Source organism: Nanorana parkeri, unplaced genomic scaffold (assembly GCF_000935625.1).
Source record: "Nanorana parkeri isolate BGI_ZX_2015 unplaced genomic scaffold, ASM93562v1 scaffold61, whole genome shotgun sequence".
In the NCBI taxonomy this organism is placed as follows: domain Eukaryota; kingdom Metazoa; phylum Chordata; class Amphibia; order Anura; family Dicroglossidae; genus Nanorana; species Nanorana parkeri.
In genome coordinates this window covers 1,460,159-1,481,057 of record NW_017306329.1, presented here as the reverse complement: position 1 = coordinate 1,481,057, position 20,899 = coordinate 1,460,159, and the positions used below count along the sequence as shown (strand labels likewise).

The window sequence follows — 20,899 nt, the reverse complement described above, 5'->3', positions numbered from 1 at the left end:
CACATATCTGAACCAATGATTGGGTGCAATTCCCTTGAAGGTGGTCAGGGCCTTGCTTTCTACTTCCTCCATGTACAGGTTTGCCGCAGTAGGTGAAACTGGCGATCCCATGGCGCAGCCATGTTTCTGCCTGTAGAACTTGCCCATGTACATGAAATATGTGGTACTCAGGCAAAGGTCCAATAAGGCACACACTTGATCTGGGTTAAGTTCTGTTCTGCTGCCATGGGTGAACTGGAAAGTGAGCCGAATTGGAGAATGTTGTCCTAGATTGTTCACTGCTCCTGCCTTCTCACCCTTTTGTGAATAACCCTTGTAGTGAGTTTTCCAGGTGGACCCAATCGGATTCCTGATGCTAACCAATGGGCAGCTTTTTCTCAGGAGACTGGCCCATCTGTTTACACCCGGGTACCCGTGACTCCGGCCTGGCCCAGAAGAGCAAATAGAACAGAGTCCCGTTTTGCTGGACCTGATTGTGCCGGATCGGGGGCAATCTGATGTAAATGGACACATGCCTGCTTACATCCGACTCCCCATAGACTTACATTGGGTCCGGCAGCTTTAGTTCTTCCCTCCATCGCAAGATGGAGGAGAAAACTGGACGGGCATGGATGTCACATGGGTGACATCTGATCCATACCGCTCTGATCTGTGCACGGATCCCCTCCTGATCAGGCTGTGTGAAAGGGGCCTTAGTATTCTTTATGGGGTTTTTTTTAGTATTTTTTCCGCCAAACCCAGATTAAAAAGTCAACACGCTCATGCTGCAGGCTTAACTGTCTTTGCACCTTGAAAATATTTCACATTAAATGTGTAAAAAAAAAGTGTGCTGACGTTTCGTTATGTTAAATAAACCCAATCTAAAAAATGTATTTGGATACATAACACATACAGTACATAGGTTAATGGTTGGCACAATCTGAACCTTTTTGATAAATCTAGACAAAGAATTTGCTTAGGTTGTCCAAAACAGCTTCCAAGAGCGTTAAGCTTTTTACTGTTTTGTGTTAGTTTAATTGTGTTGACACCTTTAATATTGTTTCTCACACTTTTAATGTGACAAATAAAAAGGTTTAGAGTGGTTTTTTTTGCCAAGATTCAGCTCAGCGAAGAATGCAATTTTAAAGATAAACGAATATACGGAGTGGGATGAACATCCATGCATGCAAATACAAGAAATGTGGGCAACCTGCCCAAATGGACTTGTTTACAGGACGGGATCTATTGTTATACGGATTCTTTACTACCAACAGGCCCTTGCTAATATTGTAACTAGGGATGCACCGATACCACTTTTTTAAGAGTACGAGTACGAGTACCGATACTTTTGATCATGTACTCACAGATACCAATTACCGATACTTTTTCTTAAAGGGACAGGTCACATTTTTTCTAAAGCAATACAAACTAATGCTTTAAGGTCACTTTCTTAATATTATGATTCATGAGATGACGAGGGAGCATGACGCCGGCTTCCCGGCCAATCAGAATGCCGGGCGCTGCGTCATTACACGGCGCCCGGCTTCCGGATTTGCTAGCTTCCTGACCAATCGGGAAGCCGGGCAGCGCCTTATTGCACGCTACCCAACTTCCTGATTGGCCGGGAAGTCAGCTCCATGCTCTCTCATCACAAGTGACGAGAGAGCATGGAGCCGTTTCCTGGCCAATCAGGAAACCGGGCAGCGTGTAATGATGCGCTGCCCATCTTCCTGATACAGGAAGTACTCGTGCTAAGTATCGGAGCATTTGGGCAAGTACGAGTACTCACCCAAATACTCGGTATCGGCACCGATACTGATACTAGTATCGGTATCAATGCATCCCTAATTGTAAACATAGTTGCCCATGCGTTCAGATTCGTATCCAAATCAGCCACACACAATCAGTGCATTAGGGAGAGCTCACAGCATACCACAAGCAACCAAAACTAGCTAAACAAGCAAAGCCAAAAGAAGGTTACTAAGGAGCCATGTGTGGTTTAGAAAACTATACGTTATTATGGAAAAATATTAAATATGCAAAAATAGAAATTAATCCGCATTTCCCATCCCCATATGTGTTTCATTATAACAGTTTGCACAATGAAGATCACCAGCACACGAAGGATGAACAAATGTTCTTTTCTTCAAAGAAGCAAATCACAAGTGTTTAAGGAGCCAACGTTTCGCAACCTGCAGGGCCTCTTCATCAGAGCAAACATAGTGGTTCCGAAACATTGGCTCTTTAAACACTTGCTTCTTTGAAGAAAAGAACATTTGGATTTATTTAATCTTTCGTGTGCTGGTGATCTTCCTTGTTCAAACGTTGGATTTGCACAGCACCATCCGTAGTCGTCACTACGAGCACTATCACCATCAACGGTCTCCATTGCTGTATGGTGTGCAGGGGATACTTTGGTTTAATCATTGTAACAGTTGTTACAGTTTGTAGGTACGGATGAGCTTAGGTTTGGACTGAATGCAGTCCAAACCTGAGCTCCTCAGGACCTGGAAGGTGCTCCTCTGAAAATGGTATGAAGCTTCTTTTGTGCCATACAATTAGCTGCGGACAGGGAATTTTTGATTTAGGTAAAGGGGCGGGATGTAGTGACATCATTGACCTTATATGGCTACATATCTATATTTGGTAAATTACAAGCACAAGCATCCCACCCCCTTTTGTTTTTATGCAGCCGCAGGGCGGTGGATGCCCAGCCCGCAGCTGATTAGGTGGTAGCATCCATGGCACTTTCTTGATCAAAGGAGATCAGGTTCAGACCAGATTTGGTCTTTTGACATGAAGTAGAGACAGATAGTCCTATCACACATGAGAGGATGGTAGTAAAGCGATAATGGTGGTTGCACTGTGTTAGTGTGCCAAAAGCCTACAGTTTAAAGTGTATGTAAACCCTAAGAATGACCTTTTCATATTTGCTTCCATTCGGTGTGTTAAATATACCAAGGGAAAGTGTTTTGTCCGAAATGTCTGTCCGAAAAGTAAAATACTTGTAGTTCCTGACATTCATTTTATTAAGTTCATAAATGCCTGTGCTGGACTGAAATTCCGGGTGACACCATTGGAGGGGTGACACCAAAATGTCTAACAGTCATTTTGGTGTCACCCCCTATGAAAATTCGCAGAGAGCCCGACAGTGTCAAGAGAGAGGAGGGGACCCATGGGCATACCTCATCCCGCCGGGTGAACGTCCCCTCCTCTCTCTGCCGGCGTCCATCACCAAGATGGCTGCCGGCAGGCGTCATTAAGACGACCGTGTGTGCGCGATGACGTCATCGTGCAAGCGCTCGGCGATGTCACGTGCATGGGCGATGACATCATGGCGAGGTGTCACCCGGTCTCCGCACCGGGTGACACCCAGCCTCGGGACGCCCCTGATGGAGACCATGAGAAGGGGTGTTCTGTTGTCCTAACACAGTGACAATGCTACTCCCCCATAGCTACTGTATAGTGAGTGAACATTGCTACCTTGAGAAAGAAAGGGGGGCATTTATCAAAACTGGAGCAGACATTATCTGGAGCTGTTGCCCATAGTAACCAATCAGCTTCCATCTTTAGTTTTTTCAATTAAGCTGAAAGATAAAAGCTGTTTGGTCGCCATGAGCAACTGCTCCAGATTCTTTCTGCTTTACGACTGGTAAATTCCCCTCATTCCCCGCTTCTCTTGCGACTCGTGTCCTTCCGCCCCTGGAGGTGGGAACAGGCAGCAGTTGGACAGCGAGGAGCACGAGTGCCACTGATGGGAACCGACACTGTGCAGGAGACGTCCTGATGACGTGTAGTCAGCTAGCCGGGGGTCCACCGAGCAGACAGCGTGGGAGCAGGAACAAGAGACTGGAGCGTAGTCAGGAAAGCCAGAGGTCGGAGCCAGCCGGGCAGCAGAGTACAAAATCAGGAGGCAGAAGGCAAAGTCCAAACAAACCGGGTCAGGCAGATCACAAGTACAAGCACACAGGAACACTTGCTGAAAAGACCATCAGCAGTGGAGCAGGGGCAGGCTCGTTTTTATACGGTGAGCTTAACCAGGTAGCAGCATCACTTCCTGTGCGTCGGCTGCTGCGCGTGTTTTCGCACACTACCGGTTTGCGCGCGCAATTACGCGTTTTCTGGCCACATGGAGATTTGGTTTGCGCACAAACGCGGCCGCCATTTTGCCCTTACATTTGCTTTAAGACAGAGCAGATAAAATGTCAGGTCCTAGCATTCTGGCTTCAATGGCATTTCAATACAGCTCTGGTGCTATAAAACTACGTGTGTGATATTGAAGCTGAGATATGATTTTTGCCTTTCTATATCCATGTATTTTAGGGAACACTTATAGACCAAAATCCCATACAAACAAGGTATTCCCCCTTTAAATATATGTTTTATTGTTCATAAGGGCTTTCTGTGAACACAGCAATAATGTCTGACACCTATAGTTTCTTTGATATCTCCATATACGCTGCAAACTGACAAACCGCTATGTGACACATTAATAATCTCCAATTATATCGCCGTTCACTGCTTAACCATTGTCACATTCTAGCTACAGTCCTTAAATAAGATTTGGCATTTCATCAAGATGTGTAAGCCCTCCAAATCAGATTTGCCAGTTTTTATTACAACAATCCATCTATTACATTTTTATAGTCCTTTCACACACTGGCTCTTAATTTCATTGCTCGACCTTTATTGAGTCTCTTGCCATGTCTTGAGGAAACCATAGCAGGAGGAAACCAAAGCAGGGACTGCCAAAATGGTTGACGCTGGTTATAAAATGTCATATAAGTCCAGCAAAAGGCACATCGAATTAGATCTGGGATAGAAGAAGAGTATGAGACTAAAGAGCAGGGAACCGCACAGTCTTTGATCCTCCTCTATGTCCTCAGTATTGTCCAGGACCCTAGCAGAGAGATTCTGTCTTCTTCATGGGTCGTGCTGAAAAGGTAATAAACTTGATTACTGGTCTGTAATTCCTCCGCATAATCATATGCGGAGGGCACGTTATCCAGGCTTTCAGTTCACTCAGCCCTTAATTGGATTTCCCATAGGATTATATGGAGATCTTATTTACCCCTGTGGCAACAGTAGCTAAGGTTTCAGCAATGCAATGAAATGATGGAGACATAATACAAGGTGCAGGGGTGTCCCTAGACTTATCTCTGCCTGAAGCGGGGTAGGTTCGGGTTCTGGTGGTGCACGGTCCGGGGGGGTGTTGGTGCTGGGTGGCTCTGTGGGGGTTTGGTTTGGTGGGGGGAAGGTGCTGGTGGTTACCACTCTCTGGCGTCCCATCCAGCTCACTGATGTCACTGGTTGCCAGGAGCTCAACAGGGCGCAACCTGTGATGTCAACTCTTGGCAACCAGTGACGTCAGCGAGCTCGGCAGGACGCGGCCAGAGCGTCCAAGGTTGCTAAGAGCTCTTAGCAACCTGGGATGTTCTGGCTATAAATGGGGCAGTGTTACCTCTCTTCAACATCCCACCCAGCTCACTGACATCACAGGTTGCCAGGAGCTCGGCAGAATGCCGGCCAGAGCGACCCGCTCAGCTCCTGGCAACCAGTGACATCAGTGAGCTAGGCGGGTTGCCGGCCAGAGAGTCACAGGTTGCTAAGAGCTCTTAGCAACCTGGGATGCACTTGCAAAACCCAAAGAGATGCCACCTGAGGCAACCGCCTCAGGCTGCCTCATTGTATGGATGCCCCTGACCAGGAGTGTGCTTCGTAAACAAAAATTAGAAAAGAAGGAACCTTTCATATTCCCCTGTCCCATCGCCCCTTCACTGAGCATTACTCTGAAGATTTTTGGTGGTTAAAGAATTTTCTGCATGCGACACACTTCCAGGTGTGTCACTTCCCTGCTGTGTACTGGCAGATCTTCAACTGCTGTGTACTGTGGTTCCCCCCAACAGCAGTTGGAAGTGCATGGAACCATAGCATGCAGTGGGGGACGCAGGGATTTTACACATCTGTAAGTGTCAGATGCTGAGGATTGTGCTGGAGGCTGTCGCTCTGTAAGAAAATAAAGAGAGGATTCAGAGAAGTATTAACAGTCTTATTTTTCATTGTTTATTTTTTAGAACTATATTTTAAGGCAACAGCTAAATATTTTTTAGATATAAATGTGGAAGAGCTTAATGTAAATAATTTCATCCCAGTGTGATCATTTTAAATGAATGTGAGAATGTAAAAATATATTTCTTTATCAAACATTAAAGGTCACAGAAACAGTAGAAAAATCATACTGGCAAAACCGAAAATGTTAAGCCAGCCCATTGTATAGCCCCGCCTCTATCCATCATGCCCAAGTTTTTTGCTAGTGTCCTAGGAAGTTGGAAATTTTCTTTCTGATGAGGATAAAACATCTAGCTATATTTTTACCATACTTTCCCTTCTATCAACAGTTTTAGTACTGCATAGATGGTGCGTCTCTATAGTCAAGCTTTTATTAAGCTGTTGGAGCTAATCCTTGGCACTGTCTTGGAGGCTGTACCCGAACCCTGCTGGACTGTAAATTATGGGGCCTGTCCGTAATGTGACCCTTGGGCACTAAGCTTTGCTTGTGCCATTCCTCAGATGCCTATATTGTTTGTGTACTAGTTTGTTAGCCACAGAACGCTTTACAGGTCCAGAGCTATGTCACAGCCACTGGTGTGAACCAGTCTCTGAAGACTTACTCTGTAAGTAATCCCATGGGCAGGCAAGTATACTGGAATTTGACCTTGTGGTACTGGGCTGTGCATTGTAGCACTTTCCAGTCCTGTGGTTGCTGGGCCCGTTAGCCAGAGAACGCTCCCCAATTTCAGAGCAGTGATACAACCTTGGGTGTAACCAGTCTCTAGAGTGCCCCTATGATGCAGATATCTTGGTAAGTGAGGTCTGCACTATAAGCTCCACATTGGAGGCTATTCAGAACTGCCTACTGGTCAGTTAGTTGCAGAACAATCTCCAGTTTTAGAGTAGTGGTACATCACCTAAGGCAGGGCTGGGCAAACTCCAGCCCTCCAGCTATGGGGAAACTACAAATCGCATGATGCATCTGTCTCTGGGAGTAATGCCTGTGGATGTGCATGTGCAATGCCTCATAGGATTTGTTATTCCACAACAGTTGGGGGGGCCAGAGATTGCTCACCCCTGACCTAAGGTGTACCCAGTTTCTGTTGCTCAATCTGACACAGATGTCTTGAGTGGTATCTGAGTTATAAGCCCTTCATTGGGCATCTTCCAGACGTGTGTGTACTGTCCAGTTAGTCAAAGAGCTCGACTCAGAATTTAGAGCAGTGGTACAACCTGTTGGAAATGCAACAGCATATTCTAATGTACTGATTGTATTACTGACTGTTACTGACTGCAATATGTCTTTTGAGCTGTAGATGGCACTGTAGTGGAATGTTAGTGGATCTCTACCTTAAATAAGTCGTTTCAGGGAGGTGCCCTTCTCATTTCAGAGAGGTGCTCTGTCAACCCCCTCCACAGAGATGAGGGGGGTGCAACAACAAGGAAGGAAATGATGACAGATAGCAAATAAGCTATTGCTTCCTTTGCTATCTGCTGTTTGTTTTTTTTGTGTTCTGACAGCTGCCTCCGTCAGGAAAAAGAAAAAACAAAAGATGGCATTGGAAATAAATAATAGCTAAATTGCTATTGGCTATTTCAATTTGCAGTCGCCAATAGCAAGCTGGCTATTGCACCCGCCCACTGCTGCGGTCATTCAGCAGAGGTGGACCTGATGAAGAACTTCAGGTCCACCTCTGCCGATGACAGCAGCAGTGGATGGGTGCAATAGCTAGTCTGCTATTGGTTATTGCAAATTGAAATAGCCAATAGCAATCTAGCTATTAGTTCCTATGCCGTTTTTTGTTTTGTTTTTTCTGACGGCCGGCAGCCCTGATCTCAGAGAAAAAAAAAAGACAGCACGGAAAGGTTTACTCTGCTAGATCGAGCAGAGTCAACCTTTCTCTCCCAGGTGTCCGGGAGCCACTATCTGATAGCGGGAGACCCCCAGAACATCTGGGAGAGTTGAGATGTCTGTAATGTTCTTATAAGCAAGTACAATTTAATTCAGCATTCCTCAAGATCTCAGTGCTTCGTCTAAACACATAACCTTTGGTGTAGCCCAGCCTTCTTGTGGAAATATTCCTTAGGAACCAATAAAAGCATCCTAGTATGTTGCCTTCAGAAGCTGTGATCCACATTGCATTGTTCTGGCTCTCGGGCCTGAGTTTTCTGAGTCATTAACCAAGAACTCTTTCATTATTTGGAGCAGAGCTACAACCCCTGGTGTTAACACCTTGCATGGTCTAATGAAAATCTGAATATGTCATCTTTGAACATTCAGCTCTGCCATGGCATTCTTCCATCTTTGGCCTGCATCTGTTAGTAGCACCATCTCCAATCCCAGAGTCATGACTTAGTTCCTGTGTGTACCAATTACTGAACACTGACTCTATCACTTGATGTGAGTTGATGGATAAAATGTTTTCACCTGTAACCTTTATTCACTGGATACTGCTTAAGTATTGACACAAAAACAATTACCACCTTTTCTAGACATAAGGTGGTGATAGAAGTTATTTAAATCAACCAATCATATTTCATTCAAGCTACAATAGCTTACTTTATTGAAGACAGTATCAAGAATAAGTATCGAAAGGTGAGCACGACATCACAAAACAAAGACCCTCCTTGTCAATCACCACACACTGTAAAAACCTTAGAGCAGTCCTCATCCACTTCACTCATTCACACATATATTAGCTGATGGCCATCGTGAATTGTACCAAAAATAAAATTGTGATTTTAGACTGATGTAATATTGCTCAGAACATCTGTGTATTATGGAAATTAACCAATTAAGTATTAAATAGTACAATACAGCCTCATATCAGGCCTAGAAGAGTGACCATGTTGCTTTCACTCATTAATAAGCTGATTTGTGATGAAGTAGCAGGGGGAATAGCCTCACTGGCTCTCAGCCAGCAAGCTTACAAGCAAAGTCCAGCTTTTACAATGATAATAATAGCAATAATAAATGCACACACATTCATAAAAGAAGAACATGTGCATGTATTTTTAGTTTTTGCATTAGAGCCAATAAAGCATTGCAACCATGATCAGTGGATGATGTGCGCAATGTTCTCCTACAGATACTTTAAAAGCTAGATCTCTACATCTAACATTTCTTGTTCTTTCTTTAGGTATTGGAAAAACAAACATTTATCACCTAAGAGATTGAGCACTGGTATTTTGATGTATACACTGGCCTCATCTATCTGTGACGAAATACACCTCTATGGATTTTGGCCCTTCGGGTGGGACCCAAACACCGGGAAGGATCTACCGTACCATTACTATGACAAAAAAGGAACAAAATTCACCACAAAATGGCAGGAGTCCCACCAACTTCCTGCCGAGTTCAAACTGCTCTACAAGATGCACCGTGAAGGACTAACAAGGTTAACGCTGTCACACTGTGCCTAAAAACGAAGCAGGAAACATGAAGTGCCATTGTTCTAAAAGTGCCCAAAAGTAATTGAATAGTCATCAAACACAAACAAAAATCTAAATCAAAACAATCAAAAATGTACTTCATGACATAGAATGTAGAATCTTTTACCCATCCCTCGTAATGTATTTGTTAGAGCTTAGTAACCGAGAAATGATCCATTTTTAGAAAATGACAATGGTTGAAAGTATTTCATAGAAGACAAAAAAAAAATCATGAATCCATATGCTGCTAAGTAGCAATTTCTGTTACATTCTGATATTCCGCTGTGAACATCTTTAAAGGTACAAGCCTGCCAGAACTGATATTTAAAGTTTATATACTGCTAAAACTATTTTAGTTCTGCATAGCATGTGGAGGAGTTAGGTCCTAATGTACATTGAAGCTGGTACAGGAAGTGAAGGGAAATCCAAATGTTTTGAGTTGTCACAGGAGGTGAAGGAAAGTCTTCCAGTGGGAACATCTGTTGTGGCAACAGCAGTCTAAAGCTCACCACACACATTTACAATCTTACTGTACAATTCCCTTTAGATCTACTAACAACTATGTAGTGCAAGGGTCTGTCTGATTGGTTAGTTTATACAGTATAAGTCCTCATATTAGTTTTGCTATTGGTTTTGGTAAATCTAAAGCTGATTGTACAACAGGCCTGGACAAATGTTCTCAATATTTAGGAGCCAGCTCCAGAAAGTGAGCAGCCAGCAGCACCGGGACCACTCATTTATGTGGGGTGGACAGCCCTAAACTTAAGGGGTTGTGTAAATTGTTTTATTGCTTTTCTGTACAGTGTAAGAGGGTGGTCAGGCTCAGAAAAGTTGCTAAGAGTCTCAAAGACTGGCGAACCTCAAGAGGAAATATATTGCTCACACACACAGGCACAGACATGGCTGTAGGGGAAAGAAGGTAAAGTGGCTTCAGGGGCAAAGACACCAGCCTGGTCTTTTCCCCTGAAGCCACTTTACCTTCTTTCCCCTACAGCAATGTCTCTTCCCCCATGCAGTCACATTTCTCTCCCAAAGGGCAACCCCCAAAGATATCGCCACTTCCTTAGAGCCACATTACTTATTAACCCTTCCAGGTGGATCTCATAATTCTGCTCATACTCCTGTCCTTTTATTTGTTTCACAGTGCAATAACCAAGCTGTGGAATTCCCAGATGAGGCACTTATGATCACAGGTGCCATTTTAGCACCAACTATACTTCTGGTAGACAGGCTGACAGTATGCATATTAGCAGCTTCTGAATTATAACCCCCCAACGTCTCCGATCCCTGGGCTCCTCATAGCATCCAAATCGGTATTAGCTCTATCTTCCTACATTCACAGATCTGACACTGGTCATCATTAGGTGGCTCTCCCCAACACTCTTCCCAGTATGAGCTTTAACACACACAATATCCTAGGGGGTCTAGTTCCAATCACTATGGTGACTGAGATGTGTCCATTCCAGGCCTGATGATGGGGACCCTGCATGGCCCCGAAACATTGCATCCACTTTATGACAACATGCGTCAATAAAGAGACGTTTGCTTCTACTACGGTGTGCTGGTGGCATCTCTAATATCGGATGGGTCCAATTCTGAGCTAATGTGACTGTATTGACAGCCAGAATTGTGAGAGGCAGACAGAGCTAAGTCCTGCCGACACGTGAGAAAGGCAACCTTAGCGCAGTCTGTTTTGTGCAACGCTGACTGTCAATACAGTCACATTAGCTGATACGTTTCTCATTCAGTGCTGGCATTACTGAATATTAGCCCCAACATTTCAGCGCTTGCCTCCCTACTGGCAATAGCTCTCAAATACCTGAGTTTTCTCAGTCACTGCGGCGACCTGGCGACTGGATATTGTCCTCCCCTGTTGTACTGTTGTATTGAAATGTGCATGGTCAGCATAAGAGGGGATATCCCCCAGCTTTTAAGACGTCTCCTCATACTTCCTGCTGTGGATCTGGGTCAGCAGGTGAAGGGACCCAGACAGCAGAAAAAAGAAAAACCTGATAGTAGGCATAACCCTTCACTACTGAATCCAATACAAAAATCTAAAAAAACGCTTTACATACACTATTAGGTTTTTTATATAAAACGTCCAACCAGCATATAGCAGGGTGGATGCCGTTCACACAGTTCTAATGCCCCCTGAATAGCCATGAGGAGTATAGGAATTTCTTATACTCCTTCATGCCATCTAGGGGTGCTACTGCCATGTGAACAGTATCCACCAAGCTATATGCTGGGTGGAAGTTTTATAAATAAACACATAAAAGTTTTTAAAAAATGCTCTTTGATTTTTTAATCTAAGAGCTTGTTAAATTTCCTGGGGACAGTAGTGAGGTATTTGTATCTGAGTTCCCAGCTCCACCTACCACTAGCATTAGAGGTTCTCAGTCCTGGTGGATTTTTCATACCAAGATGGAAACTCAAGGAAGGAGAGCTCCCTGCTGGTGTTCCCTAGAGATATGAAAAGCCTTCAACATCCCATGGTAGCTGAAATATCAGATTTTGGCAGACTTACCCTTTATTTCAGACAAGCAGCAGATCATATGCGCTTTTTTTTGTGGCATTTAGGTTTGCAGATTGTGAAAATCATTTTTTTTTAGATCACCATTATATGCAAGCTTTAACGTGAAAGCGCCAACAATTTCTGATTTGCACAATTCAGTAATCTGTATGTATTCGGCGTTCTAAGAAAGCTGTTTTCTTGCTGTCATGTGACTGTTTGGGGTGCATTCATCAATATTTCTTAGAAACAACAGCTAACAATTTGTAATTGTCATTAGAGGGCCAGTAAGGACCGGCAAACCTGAAATATAAGCTACCTTATACAAACAAGTTCAACAAATGTCTGCAGCCAAATGTAAAAACCTCCATTTAGGGCATATAGTTATTCTATGAAACACTTTTTTTTAAGCTGCACTGTGTGCCATTGCATGCAATTATTTATATTTAATAAATGCGTGTCCTGAGAACAAGCAGAAAGTCCATGGTCCCATCGCACTCCTGACCGCAAAAATCCCTTGAAGAAGTGGGTGCTGCGGTAGTCAACGGGTGGCAGCCGTAACAATCATAAGCAAGAACATGGCTCATCAGGTATGCTTTGCCTGATGAAGGGGATCCTCTGTGACCCCGAAACGTTCGTTGCTATTTTCTGCTATGCTGCACGTCAATAAATAGACGTTTGCTTGCCCAATTTGGAGTGCCGGTGTCTCTGTTCTTGCTGAGAACAAGCAGCACATCATCACTTTCAGTACTTCCTCCCATTGGCCTACAGTTCTGTCAATCACAGGTGGTACTGCTGCCATGAATATTGTCGATTCATCTAAATCCTCGCAGCTGAGCTATGCATCATATTGTAAGCCTGCAAGAAACTCAGCAGTCAAGCAGACACGAGGGTGACAACACCCCAGCTGCATTATAAGGTTGCGGGTGACCATTGTCCCCTAACAGGAAATTAGATTAAAAGTTGACAAGGTACAAATCATAGATGAGCTCGGCAAAGAATGAAGTACTGCTATAAGAGTGTAAGAGAGCCTGAGCTGCAACATTGTTTAAGGTTCACTCTACTTTTGTACAATTATCCTGGAAGTATATCTCTGGGGCATGAGTAGAAGTGACACAATTGAGTGAATTTTGCCTGGAAGAAACCATAGCTGACCTGGGTGAGGCTAAGCCTCTCATGTTTGCAGCTACAACCAAAATACCTTGGAACCCAGTGGGGGCGATCATGTCACCCCTCTGTCATGTGAAAATGCTCAGGACTAAAGATTGGCCACTAGACTAAAACACTTTATAGTGGGAGCAGGCCATGCTCCCCCATACCTGAAAGCAATGGGTATTTCCCACTGGTGACCACATAAGAAGGAGAGGCAGGGAAGCGCTAGAGAGGTGAGAATCAAGTGATGGTGGGAGGGGGGACAACTGTGTTCAGATACTGTTGATTTACTAAAGGCAATGGAATTTTCACATAGCTTAGTGAATGTGGAGAAGCTTCACTTTGCAAAGAATGTCCAATCAGATGTAAAATTTAAAATATATATTATTTCTCTTGCACATGATTGAATGATGGAGGTCAGCAGAGCTTCACCTCATTCACTAAGCTAAGTGAAAATTCCCTTGCAAATCGAACAGCCTATGTGCCTTTATTAAGTCAAACCCAAAGTTTCTTTGCCCCGAATACGCAAGTGGCAGTGTCTTTTTAAAGAGGAACTTCAACAGCAAGTAAAATCAGTTAATTTACATTCACTTAAGGGCTGATGTATAAAGGCTGCTTTCAGTGGGTGAATGCAGTTCACACAACATTACAGTCGCTATATGGCACCGAGGAGAATAGGGAATTGCTTTGCTCTTCTAGCTCCATCTAGCGGCAGTAATGCCAAATGAGCAACATCCCCCTACTAAAGAAGCCTTTATACATCAGCTTCTTTGTGTACCTTCAAACGAATCATTATATCATCCGCTGCCAGTACTTTCATTGGGTTTCTAGGTTGGACTGCATCCTTTGGTCACATGATTCTGTACTCTGCAAACTCCCTCTCATTGCTATGGAAGAGCACTTCAATGGAGAGAAGGGGTTGGTGCATGGATTAGTTCCAATGTTTTCACATGCTCAGATTCCAGGCCATCGATCAGATAATAAGGCATTTGCCTACAATGGTAGTCATGTAGGTAAGCTTGAACCACAAACGTGGCTCATTTAAAAGTCTTCAATGAGAGTATAGATTATACCTGTAGCATAATAAATGCAAAGTCCAGCTGATTGCTATGGGATACTGATGGTTTGTGCACCTACAAGTCGTCACGGAAACAGCTTTTGTTTGTTCCGCTGATGTAAAGTCGTCACGGAAACAGCTTTTGTTTGTTCCGCTGATGTAAAGTCGTCACGGAAACAGCTTTTGTTTGTTCCGCTGATGTAAAGTCGTCACGGAAACAGCTTTTGTTTGTTCCGCTGATGTAAATGTGATCATGTTTTGTTCTTAGAATGTAGGAGTAGACTGGCATTATTTTTTCAATGTCTATACAGGCATTAGATTTGGTTTTCATAATACATATATTATGTTCTTACAGATAAGACTGAAGTTGTTAATTATATACTTTGTATTTAGTGAGCCAGCAGTATAAATCATTTAAAGCAGAGCTCCAGCAAAACAGGTAATTAGTTACATTGAAATACATATATGTGCTGTTTACTGTTCAGCCAGTCTTGTCCTTCCCGCACCTTGCCACGTTGCACAGGCAAGATGGAAACCCCACTGTTGTCACCTGCCTGCTCAATGGACAACAAACATGACAGTACTAAGCAGGGGTCTAACTAGAAATCACAGGGCCCCATAGCAAAATTTTGTATTGCTAGTTATGCCACTTGCAGAGCCCACCTGAGAGTGACCCTGCAGAGCCCACCATAGACTCTCCATAGTGGGCTCTGCAGGGTCTCAGATGGGCTGCATACCTCTTACCTCCGTGGTCGCCGGGCCCCGCCTCCTCTTCCATCTCCGGTCCACGCCTCCTCTTCTATCGAAGGGGCCCCGCCTCCTCTTACATCACTGGCCCCACCTGCTCTTAGGTCGCTGGCCAGTGATGTAAGAGGAGGCGGGGTTGCTCTAAGGCGGGCCCCTCCTCCTGCACTGCGAATGCCGGCCTCTTGTGCCGCTGTTGCTGGCTGTCACTGACACAGCTTCGCAGCAGCTGTGAGGGGCGCAGCGGCTGTGTCAGTGACAGCAGTGGCAGTGACAGCACCCTGATATGCCATAGCGACCTAGGCGGCCCACATGGCATCAGAGGGATGCCCGGGCCGGGCCCCCCTGTGCCCGAGCCCCATAGCGGCCGCCTGGGTCGCTATAGCGATTGTTACACCACTGGTACTAAGGTTTTCCCTGTGCTCTACTACTCCTGTAATTTGCATAGGCCCCTTCCCCACCACTATGCAGTGCAATAGAGTCTGAATGCTTCACAGTGTAGAACCTCCCATTCTCAGTTTGATATCTGCATTGCAATGGATTGGGGGATAAACCTGTACATTTCGTTTTGTGCCGAATGCAAATTCGAACAATCTTTCATGAATTCAAACATTCAGATACATCCGAATTACCGAATCAAACAGATACCGAATGTAAACAAATCCAAATTTTGCAGAAACGAAAATTTGGATGCATCCGAATGTCCGAATGTTATTTGGACTATTGTTCATGGTTAAAAAAAAACAGCATCCCAATCCATACCAGGCCCTTTGGGTCTCATAAGAATTTAAAATAAATAGATAAAAGCATGGGGTACCCCCTAAAAACCCTTAGCAGACCCTTGATCTGAACAGTGTCCCAATTATACCCAGCCACGAGCCCTCAACATGGGGCAAGGTCCCCATGTTGATGAGGACAAGAGCCTCTTCCCCACAACCCTGGCCCAGTGGTTGTGGGGGTCTATGGGCAGAGGCACTTATTGAAATCTGGGTATCCAGAAAAAAGTCATGGTGTCCAGCTATGTAAATCCTCCTGATCCTCGACCCGACAAAGCAAGAAATCCTCGCCACCTTGTTGTTTACATCAGGCAATGGCCACATGCCCACTGCCTGATGTCAATCTGCAGAGGAGGACCTGAGAGAGAACTTTCTCTCTCAGGTCTGCTCCGTGGTACTGCCTTCTGTCAATCAGCAGAGGAGCAGACCTGAGAGATGTCAGTTCTTCCCTCTTGTTGACTAGTGATTTGATGACTGATGGAGGAATAATCAAGCAGTGGGAAAGGTGGAGGAAGCACAGATCCATAGAATGAAGGAAGTGAAAGCAGAAAGATCCTTGCACTGCAGCTCCTCACTTGCAACTTCCTCTCCAGCAAGGAGATCAGTGATCAGCACAGTAAAGACATCACCAAATCTTATTCTAAATCTGTTGAGACTAGCAATCATAAGCAGCAGTGCCTTAGATGATCTCACACTGCAAATATACAGCTATGAGGCTGGGTGGGTATGGCTTAAGTCCAATGAACCTTTATAGATGCCCCCAACAAGACAGCTAATCTTTGCTTGGGTCAGGTACTTCTAAGCATCATCGGCATAAGTAGCAATGGACTTAACCAAGGACTGGTTGAACAGAAAAAGTACAGACACGCAGTAATCATTTTGTCTAATAAATAACTGGAGTTCCTCTTTAAATAAATATATTATTTTTTATTATTTTTTTGCAAAAGAGAACGAGAGACTGAAGGACTGTGATAATGAGTTGGGAACCTAGCCAAATGAGTAATATTTTTAGCAAGATAAAGAATGTAGGTACACAAGCCTATACTATGTGTATACTTAAAATTTTCTAGTTCATCTTAAAGTATGTGTCTACCTTAGGCCATTCATGGCTTAGTAGAGTACAGCAGCTCTGGGCCACTTGAAGCACTTCAGCTGCTTTAGAGCCTCAAGTCCAGGTACGCTGGTAGTTGTCATAAGGAGGCTAAAGCAACTTAGATTGTTCAACACTGATACAAAGCTTTTTTAATAATTAACATACATTTTAATATACATCTGTATTAGAAATTAATAATGAAATAGTTAAACATTCTACTTGTCTGTTTTGTTCTAAAAAAAAAAAGCATGGACTTTATTGCATACCATGGGATGGTCATAAGGCAGAAATTGCTGACAGAAGAAACATTACTAGCCCAAATGATTGGCAAGCCATAAGGAACAATGTGAATAGAATGTGTACACACGCTTACAGTAGCACACGTATCTTGGGAAGCAATTGAAGGGGCAAACCATTTTAGAGTTATAGTATGTTTAATGGAACTCCTTGGCTATGCGGTTTGCATAACTCCCCCCAACACTGAAACCTTCCCATCAGGTCAGGACAAGAATACAAGTATATCTGCTATAATAAGCTATGTTTTAAAACAGCCCCTATAAGCTTGTTAGCCAGAGGTGAGTGTAGCTGAAGTAGCTAATGAAATGCACTCAGAGCCCTGCCCCTGCAACTCTGCAATGGGGGTGGACCCCAATGTACATTGCCATTTTTCAAGAAATATAGGACCCCTTTAAGAAGACTGTGTTTAAATCCGGCTGCACTTGCATGTTTCTATCTCATTTATATACAAAGGTTTCTGTTGAATTGGTTTTGATGGTGTAAAGTGCAAAAGTGATGTCAAAATACTTCAGTCCATTGACAATGCTAAAGTGAACCATTGTCTTCATGTTTAGACTTGGTTCAAAGAATGTAGTAGCAGAGCGATCATTTTCTTTAATAAAAACTGACATGTCTATTCACAAATGAGTGAGGAGTTTGGAGAAGGCAGGAGAAGTGAACAATCTAGGACAACATAGCTGATTTGGAAAAATTCTCCAATTCAGCTCACTTTCCAGTTCAGCTATGTTGTCCTAGATTGTTCCCTTCTCCTGCCTTCTCCAAACTCTTCACCCTTTTGTGAATAGACCTGTGCATTTCCCTTTACAACATTGCTCTGCAGCATTTAATGCACAAAGTAGGTGACTCATTTGCATAAAGTACCTCTTGCTCCTGCATGAGGTCACTGCTAAGCTTTTGTGTAGAGGATGGCAAAGGGAAGCAGAGGAGTAAACCTGACTTACATCTAGTCCCATAGTACATTATGATGCATGTGGCGAAGTGCGTTCATTTATTTGATTGGGACATTGGGATGGTTGTACATCCAAACTGCACTCTTTTCCAAATGCAACCTTCCATTTGTTGGATAACTTGTCCAATTAAACACAATATATTGTATAAAGAGTTTGCATTTTGCATGCGCCATGTAACCCAGGAAAGTTCAACATAATGCAGTTGGTGGGAACGAGTCCTGGAGGTCTCACTACCTCCTCCTTCGGCTCTAATCAATCTGCCCTTAGTGTCAGAAGAGTTAAATTCATCCCACTACAAAGGAACCGAATAGCCAGTTGGCTGCAAGGCAGTGGCGTCACAAAGGGAGTTCGGTACCCGGGTGTCACCATTTAAGGGGTGACACCAAAATGAATGACAGTAATTTTGGTGTCACCTCCTCTAAAAAGTCAGGCACTCGGTCACGGACCAAGAGCCCGACAGTGTCAGGAGAGAGGAGGGGACCCAGTGGCATACCTCATACCGCCGGAAGAATGTCCCCTACTCTCTCTGTCGGCATCCATCAACAAGATAGCTGCCGGCAGGCGTCAATTAGATGGCCACGCATGCGCGAAGACACCATCGCGCATGCGCGTGGTGACGTCACGCGCATTCGCGATGACGTCATGGTGGGGTGTCACCCGGTCTCCGCTCCGGGTGACACCTGCAAGGTAGACTATATGGCTCAATTTTGTGGACACCTGACCATCACACAAACACAAGCTTTTGGACATCCCATTGCAAACCCATGAGCATTACTATATAGGTGCCCACTCTTTGCAGCTATAACAGCCTCCACTCTTCTGGGAAGACTACCTCCTGTATGCCCATTTGTATGTATGCCCATTTAGCCAAACAAGCATTTGTTAGGTTAGATACTGATGTTGGACAAGAAGATTGGCTTCCAATTCATCGCAAAGGTGTTCAGTAGGATTCCGGTCAAGGGTCAGCAAAAGCCATTAGAGTTCTTCCACTCATCAAACCATGACTTCATGGAGCTGGGTTGTGCTCAGGGCCACAGTCATGCTGGAAAAGAAAAGGATTGTCCCCAAAATTGTACCAAAATGTTGGTAGCACAATTGTCTTAAAGGTCTTTGTGTGCTGTAACATTAACAGTTCCCTTTACTGGAGACGCATTAATTCAATCAATTTGAGGGGTAGCCACATACCTTTGGCTATATAGTAGGTGTAATGGTCAGGTAATGGTCACAAACCGTAGGAAATATAGTTCATTTAGAGGAAAGGAATGCATTGAATGACATTAACTCAAATTTATACCTCTGCCTCCCCTTGCTGTACTCCAACAAAAATACGTGGATTTTTTTTTTTTTAAGTATATTTCTGTGGATTTGTATCTTTAGCAGAATTTCTGTGAATTTGACAGTGAAATCCCTTCGGGGTTCACTTTAAGCACACAGATCCATTCATGCAGAATTGCACAGCACAATATTACCATTGTCAGCTTTTTTCGTGAATGTCCGACGATCTCCATCAGTTTCACCTGTACAGTTAGGGTAAGTCGTGCCACAATGATCTTGAAGATGTGACATCCACCAATCATAAACGAAAGGCCATATTAAATTCAAGTATTATTTAAAGCAGAAGTGCTGATGTACATATCTTGTTGAGTCTCGACTATCTATTTCTTATATTGTAGAGGTAATCTACCTATTTATTGTATCAGTATTTTGTGAATAAAAAAACTGGCAGTGATTCACTTTACATCTTTCGGTTTAGTAATTGGTCGATGTAATGTGCCTGCAACTTGAAATTGTGTGCCAAAACACGGTGATGAATGCATTGTTTTTAATAATAAAAGTTTAATTGTGCAAATTTGCGGCTGATCATTATTCACACAAAGATAACAAAAAGACGTTAAGGATGATGCGGAAGCAGACATCGCCGACTTGGTTTTAAAAGTGCAAGGTCCAGCGCTATCATTCTTATACTTGCTTCACTGGTTAGTGAGTCAATAACCTAGAACGAGAATGCACAGCGCCGAGGCGTAACTAGAACTTCAGGGGAAGGCGCTATAAACAGGCACCGCGTGGTTAACAGGAAGGCTGCCGAGGTCCCCAGCAAGCGCGGGATCTCAGGCAGCTGCTTCAGTTTAAAAAATTTCTGCCAATAACTGCGTTTAGTATCGGGGCATTTTCACAAGTATGAGTACTCGTGAAAATGCCAAGTATTGGCGCTGGTGCCTAACTGCTTAATATCATGTATTGCTTCTACTTGAAGTCCTGCATAGTTGGTGCTATTCTGCATTGCTGTTTAATCATTATATAGCAATGCAGAATACCACCACCTATGCAGGACTACAAGTCCCAGCAGTACATTATAATTGAATACCACTAGCATCCCCCTTTGTGCCCCCTCCCCCACGCCCCCCCTTCCCAGTCTATCCTTTACCCACAGCAAACTCACATGACTCCTGCAGCACCGTCCTCGACGTGGCGGCCAGGGGGCGGGACTAAGTGGAGAGGGTCCTCTCCCACACAGCAATATGTACTGCCTGGCGGTGCCTGCGGCACATTCTGCTGGACAGGTGACAGATCAGTGATACAGCCTCTCCAGAGCAGCACTAACTGGGGGGGCTGCGGGCCCTCTTCTTTAAACTAACCCCGCCGCCCTGCCATCCAGTTGCCATTCTCCATTGATGGGGAGGGCGTATTGAGGAACCTGGCGCTGGTGTACTTTTTTTTGTAGAACTTTATTGAAATGTCACAAGTGGCATTTCATTCAGTGCTACAGGCACAGCAGCGTGAGGTGGTTGTTCTGCGTTGCATCCCTCTTTGCTGAAAAAAAAAGCACTGCATGCTGTATTATTCTCAGCGTACACC

General features: G+C 44.1%; 1 protein-coding gene across 1 annotated transcript in view; it reads left to right on the top strand.

Annotated features, from left to right (window-relative positions):
- ST8SIA3 (ST8 alpha-N-acetyl-neuraminide alpha-2,8-sialyltransferase 3) overlaps positions 1-9,527 on the top strand; it is a 31,892-nt gene extending 22,365 nt beyond the window's left edge. The window contains exon 4 of the mRNA XM_018576235.1: positions 9,171-9,527. Within this exon, the coding sequence (XP_018431737.1) occupies positions 9,171-9,453 (283 nt within the window). The 3' untranslated portion in view covers positions 9,454-9,527. The remainder of the gene's footprint in view (positions 1-9,170) is intronic.
- Positions 9,528-20,899: the final 11,372 nt, after the last annotated feature.